We start from the raw sequence: 17154 nt of genomic DNA on the forward strand, positions 1-17154 counted from the left end.
CCTTTCGACAAGTAGCACCCCTTCCAAGTTTTACTGGCTGCTGCCCGTATACAAGCTAACAACATCCCCTGTCCTTCCGGTCTCCCCCAACTCTCAGCCATGAAAGAAGACCTTGCCAAAACAAGTGGGTTTCAGTCACTGTTGGTCAACAGCTCTGTTTGTGTTTGGGTCTCACACACGGAGCTGCTGTTATCAACAGCCGAGATGGCAGAAACTGTCAAAAACGAGCGTACGAAGTAAAGGGAAAAAAAGAAAAAGCCACAGTTTCAGTCTGCCTGCGATCAGGGCCACATGACTTGGAAAGTGCTGGCAACGACAGCCTCCAGTCTCTCCACGGAGTCAATAATCGAAACAAGCTGCTCGAGCCACAGGAGGGCTGCAGGCAGGGACCGGGCCGTGCAGCGAGCCAGGTGGCATCATCACTATAGTTCACGCCTGCACTGGGACTTCCACTCCCAAGTGAGGGCTCCTGGCAGCGCATTTCCTTTCAAGTGCTTCTAGTTCGTAAAGTGCTTTCAAGACTTGCACATGACTCATCAACTCAAGACATATACACTCTATCCTCTACTGGAACTAAGCGGGTTTAGGGACAATGGGGTAAGACTGAATTCCAAGCACCTCGTTTCATTTGAATGGACCACAAAATACACAGTACTCTTTTATACATAACTACCAGCTGGAAAACACATTAGAGTACAAGCTTCAGAAAAACAGGGATCTTGGAGGCAAATCAGAAGTAATGTTAAGTGTTTCTGTAATAATCACACTTCAAGCCTGATCTCGACCGCATCACCCCTTTCACCACTCTGCCAACGGACCCCAGAAAGTGCTCAGGGAAAATAAAGATCAAACGTGGAAGGGCTCTAACTATCCCAACTCTAAAAAATCCCTTCGACTTGTCAAAGCGGTACGTCTCATCTATTCAAGGATACACAGCATTTGTGAACATGCCCGCCCTTTACATTAACACGTATTAAACACCTACAGTTGAGAAGGGAACAAAGAAAGGTACGATCCGATTCTCAAACAACCTTAAATGAAAAAAATCGTTGCAAAAAGCAGCAGAAACTAATGTTACAACTTGAAAAGCTCAATAAGGAACAGCTGCTTTTAACAAGAAGGTGAGTAGAAGTGTGTGTGGAATAAAGTACTTACAGGTTTTTGCTGTGGAGCCGTACTCACTAAAACAAAATGAAACAAAATGAATGTTTAGAGGAAAACAGACATATATCTTTAGGTGGGTTATCTGAATTGTAAAACGAAAAGTAATTATTGTCTTTTAATTGCTATCCAGCTGGAAAACTGTTTAACCTCAGTGCTTCTTAATCATACAGATCTAAAGGAAGTTTTTCCAACTCAAACGAATGACTGGCTCTTAAAAGGCACAGCAGTCATTGTTCATATGGAGCCATTTTTCTTATTTGTCTAAAATTAAATACCCATTTATTTAAAATCCAAAGCACTGATACGAAAATGGAGAAGAGTTCACAAATGTCACACCATCATCTAAATTTGTTCTACAGACAATGAAATGAACAATTTAGATAAGAGGATGTACATCTGTGTTTGACAACTATTTGGCAAGTGTATACAGCTGAAATAAATCAAAAACTGCAGCAAGTATTCCAGAAATCGCATGACCAGCCTCTGTGAGCAGCCACAGCTTGACAGACTATGGTTCTATGATCTCAAAAAACAGTAAAAAACAAGAGTAGGAGGTGGTGCATCTCCCAGAGCCCCGGGAGCTGCAGGACTTTAGCCCCTCAGCCAGCATGCTTGCCTGACAACACACTAGGGCGCAGACAATGTGCAGACATGGTCAAAGTAGTCAACACTTTGCTGCAGCCACTATACCCTGTAAAAACCCGATGTGAAACTCTACAGGCCAATAAAGACATTTGGTCTTCTCCCACCCTAGGGTCTTTTGTAACGCACTCCAAAGCTACCAGCTGGACTCAGGTTGATGTAGACTAACTGGAGACTGGGAAGCGTTCTAACAAACCTGAAACTAGAAAAAAAATCTGATGACTACAGGCCGGCTACAAGTAACCCGTTACTATATACGCCTCTGCAGAGAAGCCTGCAGCGTAAGAAAACGTTCAAGCATAGGTGAAGCAGCACGTAAGATTTCATATGATCTTTTAAGGGAAGACGAAGTTAGGTGTATGACAGCATAATAATTGGGGCACCTTCCTTTTCAAGAAAAAGGTCTCATCATTTCTAGCAATCAGGCTCTTATGAAAGTCCCTAATGTACGTGCTTGACTCAACTACCTTCAGTGTGCAACTCTGCAGGCTCTCAGTGCCTCCAAACAAAATGAAACAAAGCTGCTTCAGCTCCCTCACCTGCAGACCCCGAAGGAGGAGGAGCACCTGCTTTCTGCCACTCGGTGGCCTCAGCTGCCATTCTTCGCACATATGCATCATCCACACACATCAGGATGTTCTCCGGCTTTATGTCCGTATGAATGATCTTGCACTTACTGTGTAGATAATCTAACCCCTGAAGGACCTGGTCAGAGTAAAATCAAGAGAAGAGATGGGTTATTAATACCTTTCAACATTACTATTTAACAGTAACGTTCAACATTTCCTTGTAAATTATGTAACATAATCACAAGGCACAAAGGGTATTTAGTAAAAATCTCCCTCCTGCTCCAGGCCCCCAAAGGAGCCCAGAGCCCTCCCATAAGCAACCAACGTGTATCATTCTGGAGGTAAATTTATGCTCATGGAAGCAAATGCATCTATAAATATACTTTTGTATAACAACTTTACTGAGATGTAATTTACATACAATTCACCCTTTTAGGTGGACAATTCAATGGTTTGCAGATGTGCAACCATCACCACATGTTAATTAGAACATTTTTATCACGGAAAAAAGAAACACCATACCCATTGGCACTCATTCTCCATCTCTTCCAGCTCCTCCAGCCTTAGGCAACCACTAGTCTACTTTCTATCGCCATACATTTGCTGGTTCTGGACATTTTACATAAATGGAATCATACAAAATGGTCTTGTGTAACTGGCATCATGTTTTGAGAGTCCATCCGTGTGTAGCATGTATTAAGTACTTCCTTTAATTGCCAAATAATGTTCTGCTGGTTATGCTATCCTTTGTTTAGCCATTCACCTGATGGATATTTGGGTTGTTTCCACTTTTTGGCTATTATAAATAATATTGCTATGAACATTCAGGCATGAGTTTCTGTGTGGACACATTTTCATTTTTCTTGGATATATACCTGGGAGTGCAACTGTTAGGTTATATGGTGACTCTTCTGACAAACTGCTTGCTGTTTTATTCAGTGGTCACACCATTTCACATTCCCACTAGCAGTGTATAAGGGTTCCAACTCCCTTGTCATGGCCTACACTTTGCTGTCTTTTTAATTTTAGTCACCCTGCTGGGTATAAAGTGTGTATCTCACTGATAGGCACTTCCATGATGTCTAATGATGTGTATACATTTTTAATATTGCAAAAAAAGAGGATTAAATAGCCTCAGTATCCACTAAAACTGCTGAAACAAAGTATCAACAAAAACAAGACCCACAAAACTTAAAGTGCAGTGACCTAAATACAAAGCCAGTTTTTCTCAAATTATTTCCAGAGAGGAATTCAATTCTTTCCATAAGCAAAAATATTTTTTTAAAATATCCCCATTGTGTTCCTATACATTAGAAATTCTACCACTCAATAAATATTAGCATTTAATAAATACCATACACTTAAAAAAATTTTTTTTCAACATTTATTGAGAGACAGAGAGAGACAAAGCACAAGCAGGGGATGGGCAGAGAGAGAGGGAGACAAAGAATCCAAAGCAGGCTCCAGGTTCTGAGCTGTCAGCATAGAGCCCAACACATGGCTTGAACCCACAAACCGTGAGATCATGACCTGAGCTGAAATCAGACACAACCAGAGTCACCCAGGAGCCCCAATGTCATCATACACTTTAAATCATTTAGGGTATTTGTTCACAACAGAAGTGGGGAAAAAGACGAGAAGATACATGGTATTATCCAATTCTAGTAAGTTCTCAGCAAGAGTCCAATGCTTCTACTGTATCTGGCTAAACAACCTTAACAGATGACAGTATTAGGATATGAGGGGACAGAGGTTTCAAAAGGAAAATGAAAAAAGGAAGACCCATCTCTTAAACAGGATGAAAATCCCTATACTCATCGAAAGTAACTTTCCCTAGGAAGGATTCTTACATGACTTCGCTGATCAAGCATCAGTCAAATTCCTGGAATAGGTCATGTACCTGGTTTGAAGTGTCTGACAACAGCAATAAAGAAAGCCCCCTGTCTCCAAGGGGCTTACAGTCAGAGGGCTTACTGTCTCATGCCTGAAGGGAGAGGGACCAGCCAAGAAGAAACCAAGATGAACCATGGCTACAGCAAACAAAGTTTAATGAGCTCTTGACAAGTGCCTAGTAAGTACCCAAACAGTAAACCAGATAAAACTAGAGTAAGAGAAGGAAAGACACTTGTCTTACCTTAAAAATAATATTTAATGTTTGCAATTATACTGTAATTAGAACATTTAAATGATGTTTGAAATATCAAAGGACCAGTAAGAAAGACTCTTTAAAAAGAGTCTTTCCATAAAGAATAAGGTTATAACCCAGACAGGAGCACAATCCAATGGGCCTATATGCTCTTCACTGACATCCATGCATCTTCTTTGTTCAAAGTGAAATAATACAGGGAATTTTAATATCTGAATAATGAGAGATTCTGAGAAGTATAAGAAATTAATGGACAGGAACAGTGATGATTTCTAACCTATGGAGGGCAAACGGACAAGATTTTTTGAGAAAATTTAAACAGTTTAAAATTATCCCAACTGAAACTGCATTTCCATTATCAAATATAAACTCCAAGTAAAAATGTCCCCATCTCTCCACCTCCATTCCATGCTCAAGGCTCTCCTATTTCTCCACCTGAGCTCCTTCACGGAGATCAGGCTGTTTCACTGTGTGGGAGGCCACACAAGTAAGAGTTAACGCGATCCGGTATTCAAATGTGTTCCTAGGGGTTGCCAGTGACCAGGAAGCACTTGAGATGAACAAAGTGTTCCCAGCAAGAACTTAAGGTACCAGATTTTTTAAATATCTGCAGTTACACTCCATTAGGTTATCCTTCCTTAAGAAGCTGAGCTTATAATGTCTGACAATGAACACAGTGAAAGACTTGACTCCTAGGACAAATTAATTAAGATAATGCAAATCTTCAAGGAAATAATTAAGGGACACAGTAAGTATGGTGTTAAAACACGACCTTGGGATTCACACCAGTCCTACACTGCTGCCAGATCATTCTCTCACTGGACAAAGTACTTAACCAGAACATTCTCTCACTGGGTAAAGTACTGTCTGAGCTTCCACTTCCATATTCATAAAAGGGGGGGAGGTGTGTGTATATATCTACTAAATAGAAATATGGTAGGAATTAGAAACAACCTATGGAAAACCTACAAAAAAAACAAGGTTTAGCTCATAGGAAGCTCCAAATAAAGGACAGAACTGAACTAAGTCACAACACTTGTACTGGTATTGACTAAGTAACTATAACTTCGTTAAGTCACTTAATAAACTTCTCTGGGTCTCACTTCTCCCACTCGGAATGTGAATGGGCTATACCTGATACGTTCTGTGCTACATCCCAGCAATGAAATTGTGGTTTAGTAATTTCCTTTAGTTCTGGACTACATATTTTAAAAAAGCCTTTAGCTATAGACTAAAAAGAATGGTGTTATTTTTAAAGATAGCATTTCTTTTCTTAATGAAGTTTTAAGCAATAAAGAGCCCCAGAATCACTAAAGTAATGATGGGCAATCTCCTAACCATTTAAGCAGAGCATCTATGATGATGCACAAAAAAGAGAAAAGCAGTGAATAAGCTACATGCCCATGGGTAGATCTTCTCTTGCAAAACCTGAAAAAAAAAAAAAGCTCAGAAAAGGCTTTAGCAATTTCCCGAGTTTTCCTTCACTTGCCAGGCACAGTTTATTTGCCTTTCTTGCCTAAAAAGAAAAACACATACTTCGCCTCATCAGCAGGAGGCAGCAGAGGCTGCAGAGACACCCTCCAACTGCCATCTGTGAAAATCTACAGCCGCCATGAGAGCAGAGATAATCCAAGCACAGACGGGCCAGGGACTGGGCAGGACCTCACACTCGGAGGAGCCAGATCACACCGTCCAGGAGCAGGGCCAGTTCTCTCCTTGTGAAGCCAGACCCGCAGGTTAGCGGCAGCACAGCCGTGAAGCAGAGACCAGGGCTGGGAGCCAGGAGCCCCCGGTTCCGGTTCAGAAACAGATTAGCTATGGCTTAGAGCGAGTCCCCTTCCCTGACCTCAGATTCATCCGTAAAATAAGACGCTTGTCAAGACCGTCTCCAGGGCTTCTTTCTCTACACCTGTGAGGATGGTGAGATCATCTATTACTGGCGTGAATGACACAAACCTACTCCTCCCTACCATGGCTTGCTACAATGGGTCCCGTAATCGTGCAGATACAAGAGGAGGAGTAGGTCAAGAGGAATGTGGGAACTTCTCTCAGGGCTGTGTCCCTCACTCTGCTCACCACCCAGAAAGCACAGCTTCCCCCCAAATCCTAAATTGTGAAGACAAACAGAATGAGAGCAACTTCCCAAATTATTTTCTGACTCTGGTTACCACATGGGGACTTCCTTCCTCCCCCACCTGGACAAAGGACATGGGGCCAGGAGACTCGGCCTGCCCCTAGTTCTGTGAGTAAGGCCTTGCTAATGCAGCACGGAGGGAAGCCCAAATGGTAGCCAGAGGGGCTGGCCCACGCAGGAGCCTTTCACCAAGACAGTAACCCCTCGTGGTGTGCACAGAAACACCAGAAGGGCTCTCCTCAAGCCTAGAAACTTTCCCACTAGAAAAGCTAAGGTTCCCACTGGATTTCTCCTCCTCATTCAACAGATACGAGGTAAACCCTACAACCTGCTTCTGACAATTGTGGTGTTCAACTGAATGGAGGACTGTGGGAATCCCAGCTCAACAGAGGGGGCAAGAACTGGATGCACATGCAGACAAAAGTCTCAGTGGGCACTGTCCTTGTTTGCTTTGTCCCGAACCAGCATTCTGCTCCGTGTTCTAACTCGCACTACTGAGAATTCATGAGAAAACCCTGCCGTGATGCCTCCAAACGTAGTTGGGACTAAAGAGCAAGCCAACGTGCCCAGCACGGAGACCACACGGCACAGAGCGAGCTGGGCACGAGGCTCACCGCTCTTCAAAGGGAGCGACTGCACCACCTTCCTGAGTTGACGACCCAACATTCTGAGGAGGAGAGTCCCAAGTTAGGTCAGAATATGTATCACCATGAAGAATAAACCCAAGAACATGAAAGTGTTTACCAACTTAAAATTAGTCTTCTGTTTTATAATTGAAAACTGGCACAGTGATAATGAATTCGCTGATCACTAGGAGCAGCAGAATAAATGAAATGGCAAATAGATACTAAGTGTAGACCAAAGCAGTGATAAGAGGTGAGTCAGCTGGCCCAGGTAGGGCCAGGCTCTTCCTATGGTCCCAGGGCTCCTGCCCCACGGGGGGGGGGGGGCGTTGGAAAAGCCCCTCAGCTTACACATGCCATGCCGATTACCAATTACTTTGTAAATAAAATCCAATGGTTCTACTTTTTAACAATCTGCCAGCTCTCCTATTAAGGCAAAGAGAACCATTTACCACAAACAGAGCCGTGAATGCACACTTTTCACAAAGACATGCTACAATTTAAATGCTCCCAGACCTTTCTACGTAGACACTTCAGAGCACCCTCAGTTGAGAGAATAGGTTCTGGAATTACACCACCTGAATTCAAATCTTGCCCCCCAACGCACGCCAGTAACTGTGGGGCTTAGGGAAGATTTTTACCCTCTCTGTAAAGTGCCCTCTTAGAGTGGAGGTGGTGACCTCTCTGGCCTCATCAGGGTGTGGTGGAGACTGGGCAGCATAATACAAACACAGCGCTTCAAACAGTGGGTGTCTAAAGAGCACAGGAACTGCCTGTGACCATCATGGCTACAGAAAAGAATAAAATAATAGTTTAAAAATCCAGAGCTACAACCTGTAACTGCTAATTTTTCCAGTACTATAGCAAAGTCACCAAAAACCAGGGCCTTGACCTTACCAAGAAGCCACTTCTTAACAGGGCTCCTGTAAAGGACAATGAATTAAACCATAAAGTTTACAAAAGTAGAACATCAGCTACCTTTTCAATATAGAAGAGAATCAAAGCCACATTCAAAGAGGAGCAACAGTTGGGTGCCTGGGTGGCTCAGTGAGTTAAGCATCTGACTTCAGCTCAGGTCACGATCTTGAGGTTTGTGAGTTCAAGCCCCACGTCGGGCTCTGTACTCACAGCTGGAGCCTGGAGCCTGCTTTGGGTTCTGTGTCTCCCTCTCTCTCTGCCCCTCCCCTGCTTGTGCCCTGTTTCTCTCAAAAATAAAATAAAAAATAAACATTTAAAGAAGAGCAACAGCATTTGAAGAAGCCACATCACCTGCAGTAGACCTTTAATGCACCACAAATAAACACGGCCAACACTAGCATCCTTTTTCTTCTTCTGGATTCAGAAATAAAAGCGACACATGAAATAGACCTCAATAAAGCTGATTTAAAAAGAAGAAAGAAATGAAAGCTGGGGGGTGAACAGACACCCACAAGAGTCTACAACTGAGCCGGTGCAGCAGCCTGGGGGAAGGCAGGGGCTGCCCACGGCATCCCAGAAGCCACCAGCACGGTCCTTCTCCGACCCAGAACCAGGTTACCAGGGCTACCTGAGGACGGCTAAGAACTGACCAAAGGACTGGTAACAGTGTATCAGAAGCCCTGAAAAAGCAGATGATTCAACTATGTCATTAGTTTTAAAATGATCAACAGGTGGTAGTGTTGTCGACAAGCCCATCAAATCACAGCAAGTGAGCCATTTTGTAGAGTAAAAAGAGAAACGGACACTTCTTCCTTCATTTAAGGAAAGACAACCAGTCACAAACATCCTTTGACCACCTACTGCATGAAGAAGCAGCAAAGAGAACTCACACATGATGCGTCACTCTGAGAGCTCACACGGCAGGTGGGAAGACACAGTGGCTACTATGCGCCGGTCGCCCCGCCGGATGCTTTATCAGCAGTCCCTCCATAATAATCTCCACAATAAAGCCACAAGTTACGAACTATCATCCCAATTTTACAAATGCGAAGACAGGCTCACAGAGGCTACGTGGTCCGATCAGGGTCACAAAACAGTAAGTGCCCAAGTTATTATTTGAAGTGAAGTCTATTGGCAAGGTGTGTATCCACTGCACTTTCCCCTGTTCCAGGTTCTCAACAGGAGGGAATTCTGCCTCCTCGGGGACATGTGACAAAGCTGAGAGACGCTTTCAATGGTCACAGGTGCGGCGATGGCAGCTGATACAGGCATCTAGTCGGCTGGCAACACCCTACAATGCACAAGGCAGGTCCCCATGACAAAGAATTACCCAGTCCAAATGTCTTGTGCCAGGCCTGTCGAACTGTGGCTCGTGCTGTAAGACTCCACAATCATTAGGGAAGGACCCAATGCAGGCCGCAGGCATACTGAGGAGGGCACAAATAGCATTTTGAACTGGGGAAGACTTTGTCACAGAAGCAAAATTTTGGTTGAGTCTTTAAAAACATGGGCAGAGGGGCGCCTGGGTGGCGCAGTCGGTTAAGCGTCCGACTTCAGCCAGGTCACGATCTCGCGGTCCGTGAGTTCAAGCCCGGCGTCGGGCTCTGGGCTGATGGCTCAGAGCCTGGAGCCTGTTTCCGATTCTGTGTCTCCCTCTCTCTCTGCCCCTCCCCCGTTCATGCTCTGTCTCTCTCTGTCCCAAAAATAAATAAAACGTTGAAAAAAATAAAAAAATAAAAAAAATAAAAACATGGGCAGAAAAGAAAAGATGGTATTTTCAAGAACCTAAGACAAAGGAAGTGATCAAAGATGTGCAGCTAAAAAAAAAACGGGCAAGGTGAATAACTTTGTCTAAAATACCTACAAAATGAAACTGGTAACCATTTATGAATAAAAATTCCGGTAAATCAACATGTATTTACAAACACCTGGGCATTTTTGAATATTCATAAGAGATTGGTAACTTGGTTCGCTCTAGGAGAGAAACTGGGTATCTGAAGGACATACATTTTAGAACACTCACATGTATTACCTATTTTCTTTAAAAGATTACTTAATGGGAAAAAAAAAATCACCTGCTAGGAGACAAAAGCGGAATCAGGGTTTGCAAGGGGAAATACGGGTCGATACCAGATGGCAGAAACCCATAAATAGGTTCATTGGAAGAACAGTGATTTAAATGTTATCGGACATTAGGCCAAATACAATTCCAATGGTGTATATGCTGCTGGGCAAAATGCTAAACACAAGATCTCCAGAGCCAGACCACCTGGGTATGAATTCCGGTTCCACAGCTTACTACTTTTTAAGTTAATTCCTAACTAGGAGTGAGTTACTTAACCTCTCAATGCCTCAGTTCCTCTCCCATAAAATCAGAAGGGTAAAAATACTTATTTTGCAGAGTTACTATGAATACTCAATGAATGAAAAATTGCAAAGTACTTACAACTATGCCTGGCACATACTAAGCCCTGAATAAAAATTTGTAATAATCAGGCCTTCTGGGTGGCTCAGCTGGGTAAGCATCTGACTCTTGGTTTTGGTTCAGGTCATAATCTCACCATCTGTGGGTTCGAGCCCCACATCAGGCTTGCACAGGCAGCTTGGAGCCTGCTTGGGATAATCTCTCTCCCTCGCTTCCTGCCCCTCTCCACTCATGCTCTCTCTCACTCTCTCCAGCACGCTCTCGGCATAAGTAAATAAACTTCAAAAAAATTTGTAATAATCAATAGTAGTATCCCTTTATGTTGTAACAATAATCTAGCAAGGAAGGTACCATTATCATTCTCACTTCATTCATGATGCAATTGTGGCGTAAGGAGGCTAAGGAACTAAGCTGAGGTCCCTTAGCATTGAGAAGGACACATCTGACACCAAAACCCAAGCTCTTTATCACCCCACATGTTGCTTCCTGAGAGTGAACAATGAGCAGTTAGGCTTTAGTCAACAGGCAATGGAGAGGTACTAGAGGTTTCTAAATGCAAAGTGCGAATTACTGAAGCAAAGTTTCATTTTGGAAGGTAACTGCCAATGGGACAGAGAAAAACCTGGGACAGGGAAGCGGAACAGCCTCTGGGAGAGGAGAGAGAAGGAGAGGACTGGCTGGAGGTGATAAGGGCCTGAACTAAGGATGGTGGCGCTGGAAGCAGAAAGATTGGGAGTCAAAGACCCGATGCCTCGGTGACAACTGAAGCACAGCAAATGACAGTTGACAGGGGTGAGTCACACAGGGTTAGCCTGACTGAAGGCAAAGGAGGCCACACAGTGGAAGGGTATTAGAAAGCTGGTGTACCTAGTCTGGTTCTGGGAAGCAATGTAACTGTGAGGTCTATTAATAAAGGATTAAAATACTGAATCCACAGACTGAATCAAAGGGAATGAAGGGAAACTCAGATATATAGATTATTAACTGGGATATATATCAATTTACTGCTTTGAAAGTTACAAACTTAGGGGAAAAAATCCAGATTCCGTATTCTTCTTAAAAAAAAATATATATATATATACACACACACACACACACACATATATACACAAAACTTCTAATACTGCCTACAATAACTAAGTACAGAAAATGAAAACTGCATCTTGAAATTTTAGACCAGTGGAACACTCAAGTTCTCAGCGTGCAAAGCACGGTGTATGTGAATTACACTGAGGATAACACAGTCATTAAAATCATTTGTTCATTCAGCAAGCACCCACTAAAATTCCATTAAACCCCAAGAATTTCATCTTTAGATTTACAGACTCTTTCATTTGCTATGAAAGGCTACATTTTGTTTCCCTTTTCTGGAACACAAAATAAATACGAATGGTTCCTCTGGGAAGTCACCTTCCTTCACTGCCCAGCCTGAGTTGTGACATGGTCAGTCGCTGTGGCAACTGCATATATCTTTCAAAGTACGGGGTTCAAGGGAAAGACAGACCCTACATGAAATATATGCAAGGCGGTATTTCTCAAATTATTTACTTTTTGTTAGAATAAGTAAATCTTAATATTTTCAGGGTTTATCAGAGATAATTAAGAAATTTTTTCAGAGTTTTAACAAGATGATTTTTTTCAGAGTTTAGAGTTGCCACTGATAGTTATAAACACTGAAGTGTTATTTAGGGATTGAAAAACTCCAACTGACATTAATCACAACCCACCCCCCCCCCACCATGTTAAAGGGAAATTGTTTTTTTATTTGAGCTATTAACCATGTTAAAATACTAAAGTGCTACTATCTAAAGTCTAAAGGGGAACAGATATTATTAAACAAAATCTGGCCACAAGTCTGTATACCTAACATAATACTATGTACAAGTATAGCATTCCACTGTATAAGCCAAGGCAAAGAGCCCCTCTCCCTCCAGCCTCTCTTCCTGTGTAACATATATAATGTTAGAAGACAAGCTGCCAATTTGCACTGCAAAGAGACAAACATAAATGGTGAACACTCAGGCTGACTCAACAATGCTACCTATACACAATTTCAAAAGTTAAAAACCTACTTATATGCATATGTGCAAATACTATCTATACTACAATTGTAAGGAAGGTTCTTTTGTAGGCTTCTCTTGAATTCACAATTCTTAATTGTAAATCATTCCCTGATTCTTTACCTATGTAAGAATTCTGAACTGAGGCCTGTATTTCAGGTCTGGAAACCCCTGAGCAGGCCTTGCTCAAGCTCTGGGCCCTGGGGACAAGAGAAGGGCACCAAATCACCTAATCCTCTTCTCAAGCAAACCAAGCAACAACCCCCGCCCCCTCCACCCCCGCCCCCCAATATTACTTCCTTTGCAACACTATCCTCAGCAATTATCCATGATGTCAGAACAGGTAATTCAGAATAAGTCATATCTCCAACTTTCCTAATTTAGGCTAGCAAGGCAATGAGGAGCACAGACTGATATATCCCATACAGAAAACTGAATCTGGTAAACATTTCTCATTACCAGATCTCTGATATGTGTATATTTTCATTCTAGAAATATTTGCAGGAACATCATAACCGAACCAGACCCCAGCTAGAGGTTTTCTTTTGTCAAGGCAATTGAACAAAATACAAATCTAATACAATACTCCCTATACAACTTTTATTTTAAAAAATTTTTTAATGTTTTTATTTATTTTGACAGAGAGAGAGAGAGGAGAGAGAGACAGAGCATGAGCGGGGGAGGGGCAGAGAGAGAGGGAGACACAGAATCCGAAGCAGGCTCCAGGCTCTGAGCTGTCAACCCACGTGCTCGAACCCATGGACCGTGAGATCATGACCTGAGCCAAAGTCGGACGCTTAATCAACTAAGCCACCCAAGAGCCCCCTCCCTATACAACTTAAACATGCCTTGTATTATCTTTCATCTAGACTCTATCCAAAGATATGCAGAAATAGTAAACAAACACAAATTATCTATTTCTTCTGAACTATTTTCTAAGGAACTAAGTGGGACATTTTGTAGTAATGACATTAGATAAAACAATCTCTCAGTATACCATACCATTTACTTTAAATAAAAGATCAATACACCAAAAGAAATGCATGCCTGACATTTACAAATTTCTCTCTTTACAAGACAGGATGGCATATCATTAAATAAATATAAAATTGACATAACAAGTTCAAAATGTTATGCACTGTAATATACATGTATATATGTAAAATCAAAATTATATATATTTATATGTGTGTGAGAGTGTGTGTGCACATGTGTATGCTAAGCATATTTTTAAGAACAGGAATCCGTGTTGAAAGACTAGCCAGTTAGGTAATGGAGGGTGGGGGCTGTTCTCATGTCCTCACCTGTCGAATGATACTCTTCACACAACGTACTGGGAGGCCTTGGTAGTTGGACTTGATGATCCACTTGAGGAGATGGTGGCCAAGCACTTCGAAGACCATGCAGACATCTGGGACACGGTTAAGGACCATCTGCAGATACATTTCCTGGAGTGATGCAATTACTCAAAGCAGCCATCGCTGTAGCACTTGGCATTTCTTTCTTTATGAAACGCAACATCACTAGTATCAATAATACCACAAGTAGTCACCTGCTGTTTCTCACCTGAATGAAGAGATCTAACACTAAGTACTCATATCCTAGATGTTACTCAGTGCGTGCTCGTCACGTTCAAACAATGTGCTCACCACCATACACAGAAGTGACCACAGCGAACCCAGGAGCTGGAAGTGCTCTTTGGCATCACACGGTTCCAGATGGACCACGACCCAACCCCACACCTCCCTGTGCTCTCGATCATTTCAACACCCTCCTTCCTGATAATCAGCCTTAATGAAAAGTGAACCAGGCTGAAACCTCATAAAAACTGATGAGAGGAAAACAACAACAACAACAACAAAAATGTCTTAGGTATCCTCCCTGACTGTCTAAATTTCCATCCCACAGGCGCCTGGGTGGCTCAGTCAGTTAAGCGTCCGACTTTGGCTCAGGTCATGATCTCGCGGTCCGTGAGTTTGAGCCCCGCATCGGGCTCTGTGCTGACAGCTCAGAGCCTGGAGCCTATTTCGGATTCTGTGTCTCCCTCTCTCTCTGACCCTCCCCCATTCATGCTCTCTCTCTGTCTCAAAAATAAACGTTAAAAAAATAAAAAAATAAATTTCCATTCCATAGAACACTTTACAAAATAGAAATTTAAAAAACATAATGAAGACATTTAATCTTTTCCTTCAATACTATCTTTCACTGCAGAACTAGATCAACTTTAACACTATAGGCAGCTTTCAATAACACAAGATGACAATATAAGACATGGCACTAAGACCCACCTAAAATAATGAAATCTCAGGAATCTGGGTGTTTTTTTCCCCCAATAGAAATTCTAGTCAATCACGGACTCTCCAGAACTATGATCCATCAGAGTCCATCATACAAATATATTCATATCATTCATACAGGAAAACTTCAACTGGCTCTGAAAGCCTTTGAGAATATACTGTTCATCCCTGCAAGCTGACAGACAGGTTATTAAAACAGGTTGGTTGATTTAATATTTTCTACAATACCTGGATCTACCACTCACATTACCACAATATTTGTCACTTTAAGTATTTTTTTTAATAAAATATTTCTACAGTGTTCGAGAATATTACAGATTCATGCACAGATAATCTAAGCCAGAAGTTTTATTTCCCAACTCATTATAAAAAATGGCAAACTAAGGACTAAAGTTAGTAAAAGACACAGAGCCAAAGGCCAATAGTTCTAAGCACTGACCAAATGGGACCATAATGGTTTCTGAGCAATTTATTTAAAGGTAAGAATAGCCACTGGAATGTATACTTGCCCATAAATCAGGTGGTTTCTCCAAAGAGACCCTGTCAGCTATCCCAGCAAACTGCCTTGCAGAACTGATACAGGAGGAGGGGCTGCCACGCCTGCTCACAGACAGGCTCACCTGGGGACAGAGCAGAGGACCAGCTCTATCTTCCTATCTACCAAGGGGGGAAATGCACTCAGCAGCTAGCAGAAATGATCTTGAGGCAAAGGGCAAGGTGACAGTAGCAGGCAGTGGCACTTACTAGTACCCTCGAGTCCAATCTCTAGAAGAAATACAGAATCTCCTTCAAACATATGCAGGAGTGCTTCCCTAGAAGATTAAGGCTTAGGAGATGCAGAAACAGGATGTCGATGTGGGCTGGGGGATGGCTTTGTCCTCAGGTTTCTGGAGCCTGAGCAGGTCAAATATCAAGATCTGTTCCAAACATGATATAAAGGAGGGAGCAAAAGATCAGTCAAGGGAAGACCCTGGCTCTTGACACACCCGATCTTTTGCTCCTTGTAATATGTAAAGATGACTGCGGTTAATCTTTCTCTGCTCTCTACTTACACATATGTAAGGCACTCCCCAGCTTGATACTGAAGGTAGAGCCCAGTGCTTGGACAAGAAGAATGTCAAAGAGCTAGCAGCATGTACAAGAAGGATGCTGAGTAATTGTACGGCCCCAGAGAGATTACCCAAGACACCGAAACAGATTGGCAGGAATTGGGGAATATTTTGGCATACCATTTTACAACACTCAGTGATCATACTAGAGGCATTATATGGACAGTGATGGGGCACAGGAAACAGAAGTTTAAATGAGTATGAAATATTGCCATGTTTTAAAAGTAAAAAGAAAAGCTACATTATAATTTAGCCATTAGGAAGCAGAAGAACTGTCAATAAGGATACGTATTCCATTCATGCCTGAAATCTTGAAGTCATCAATTAACTGTACTACCATGTCTTTATTTGGGTCAGTGGGATCACTTTCTCGAACCTATGGAAAGAAAAATGAATTCAAGAACAGGAAGCATTTAAGACTGAAAGTCATTTCCATTATACCAATCAAAAATGTCTTAGTAAAAGTCATATTTTTAAAAATAAATGATTCAGTATTTGAATTTATAAAAAATAAATTCAATTTTAATTAAGTAAAACCTAAAAAAATTCCTGTATAAAATTTTAAGTCATTAATTTTTCTTACATTATTCACATTTTTGCAGTACTTACACATTTGAGCAATTTTATTTCATCCAAGGCTGTCTCTGTATAATGCTGGGCACTTTTTACAACTTTCATTGCAACAAATCTTTTCCCCCTTTAAAAAAAAATGCATATTTTTTATATTATCAGAAGTGATCATTATAATAAGATCTATTCAATAAACAGAAACATTTAATAACCTTTCCTTTAAAACAGTACTTTTCAAACTGTGTGGCCATAATTAAGCAACAGGTTCATGGATCAAAATAATCTCTTTTTTGTTGTGTGTTTGTTTTTTCCTAATAAGAATAAGGTAGACTGGGAAAATGTCAGAGTTCATCATGTAGAGTCAGTATTACTCTGTTAACATTTCTGTTCTAGTATGTATGTATATGTACACTGGGCAGCGGTGCAGTTTTATACTATGGGCTCATGACTTTTTTAAAAAAGTCAGAAACCACTGATTTAAAGGCCTATACATTATT

The 17154-nt window shown here is 41.8% G+C and overlaps 1 protein-coding gene across 11 annotated transcripts in view; it reads right to left on the minus strand.

Annotated features, from left to right (window-relative positions):
• Positions 1 to 17154, minus strand: part of SRPK2 (SRSF protein kinase 2) — a 246461-nt gene that overhangs the window by 26116 nt on the left and 203191 nt on the right. For all 11 annotated transcript variants that reach the window (XM_027071709.2, XM_027071712.2, XM_027071705.2 and 8 more), the window contains 5 exons: positions 16697 to 16784; positions 16376 to 16463; positions 13986 to 14092; positions 2346 to 2511; positions 1156 to 1181 (listed from right to left, as the gene is read on the minus strand). In XM_027071709.2, the coding sequence (XP_026927510.1) occupies positions 1156 to 1181; positions 2346 to 2511; positions 13986 to 14092; positions 16376 to 16463; positions 16697 to 16784 (475 nt within the window). The remainder of the gene's footprint in view (positions 1 to 1155; positions 1182 to 2345; positions 2512 to 13985; positions 14093 to 16375; positions 16464 to 16696; positions 16785 to 17154) is intronic.

Source organism: Acinonyx jubatus, chromosome A2 (assembly GCF_027475565.1).
Source record: "Acinonyx jubatus isolate Ajub_Pintada_27869175 chromosome A2, VMU_Ajub_asm_v1.0, whole genome shotgun sequence".
NCBI classification, from domain to species: domain Eukaryota; kingdom Metazoa; phylum Chordata; class Mammalia; order Carnivora; family Felidae; genus Acinonyx; species Acinonyx jubatus.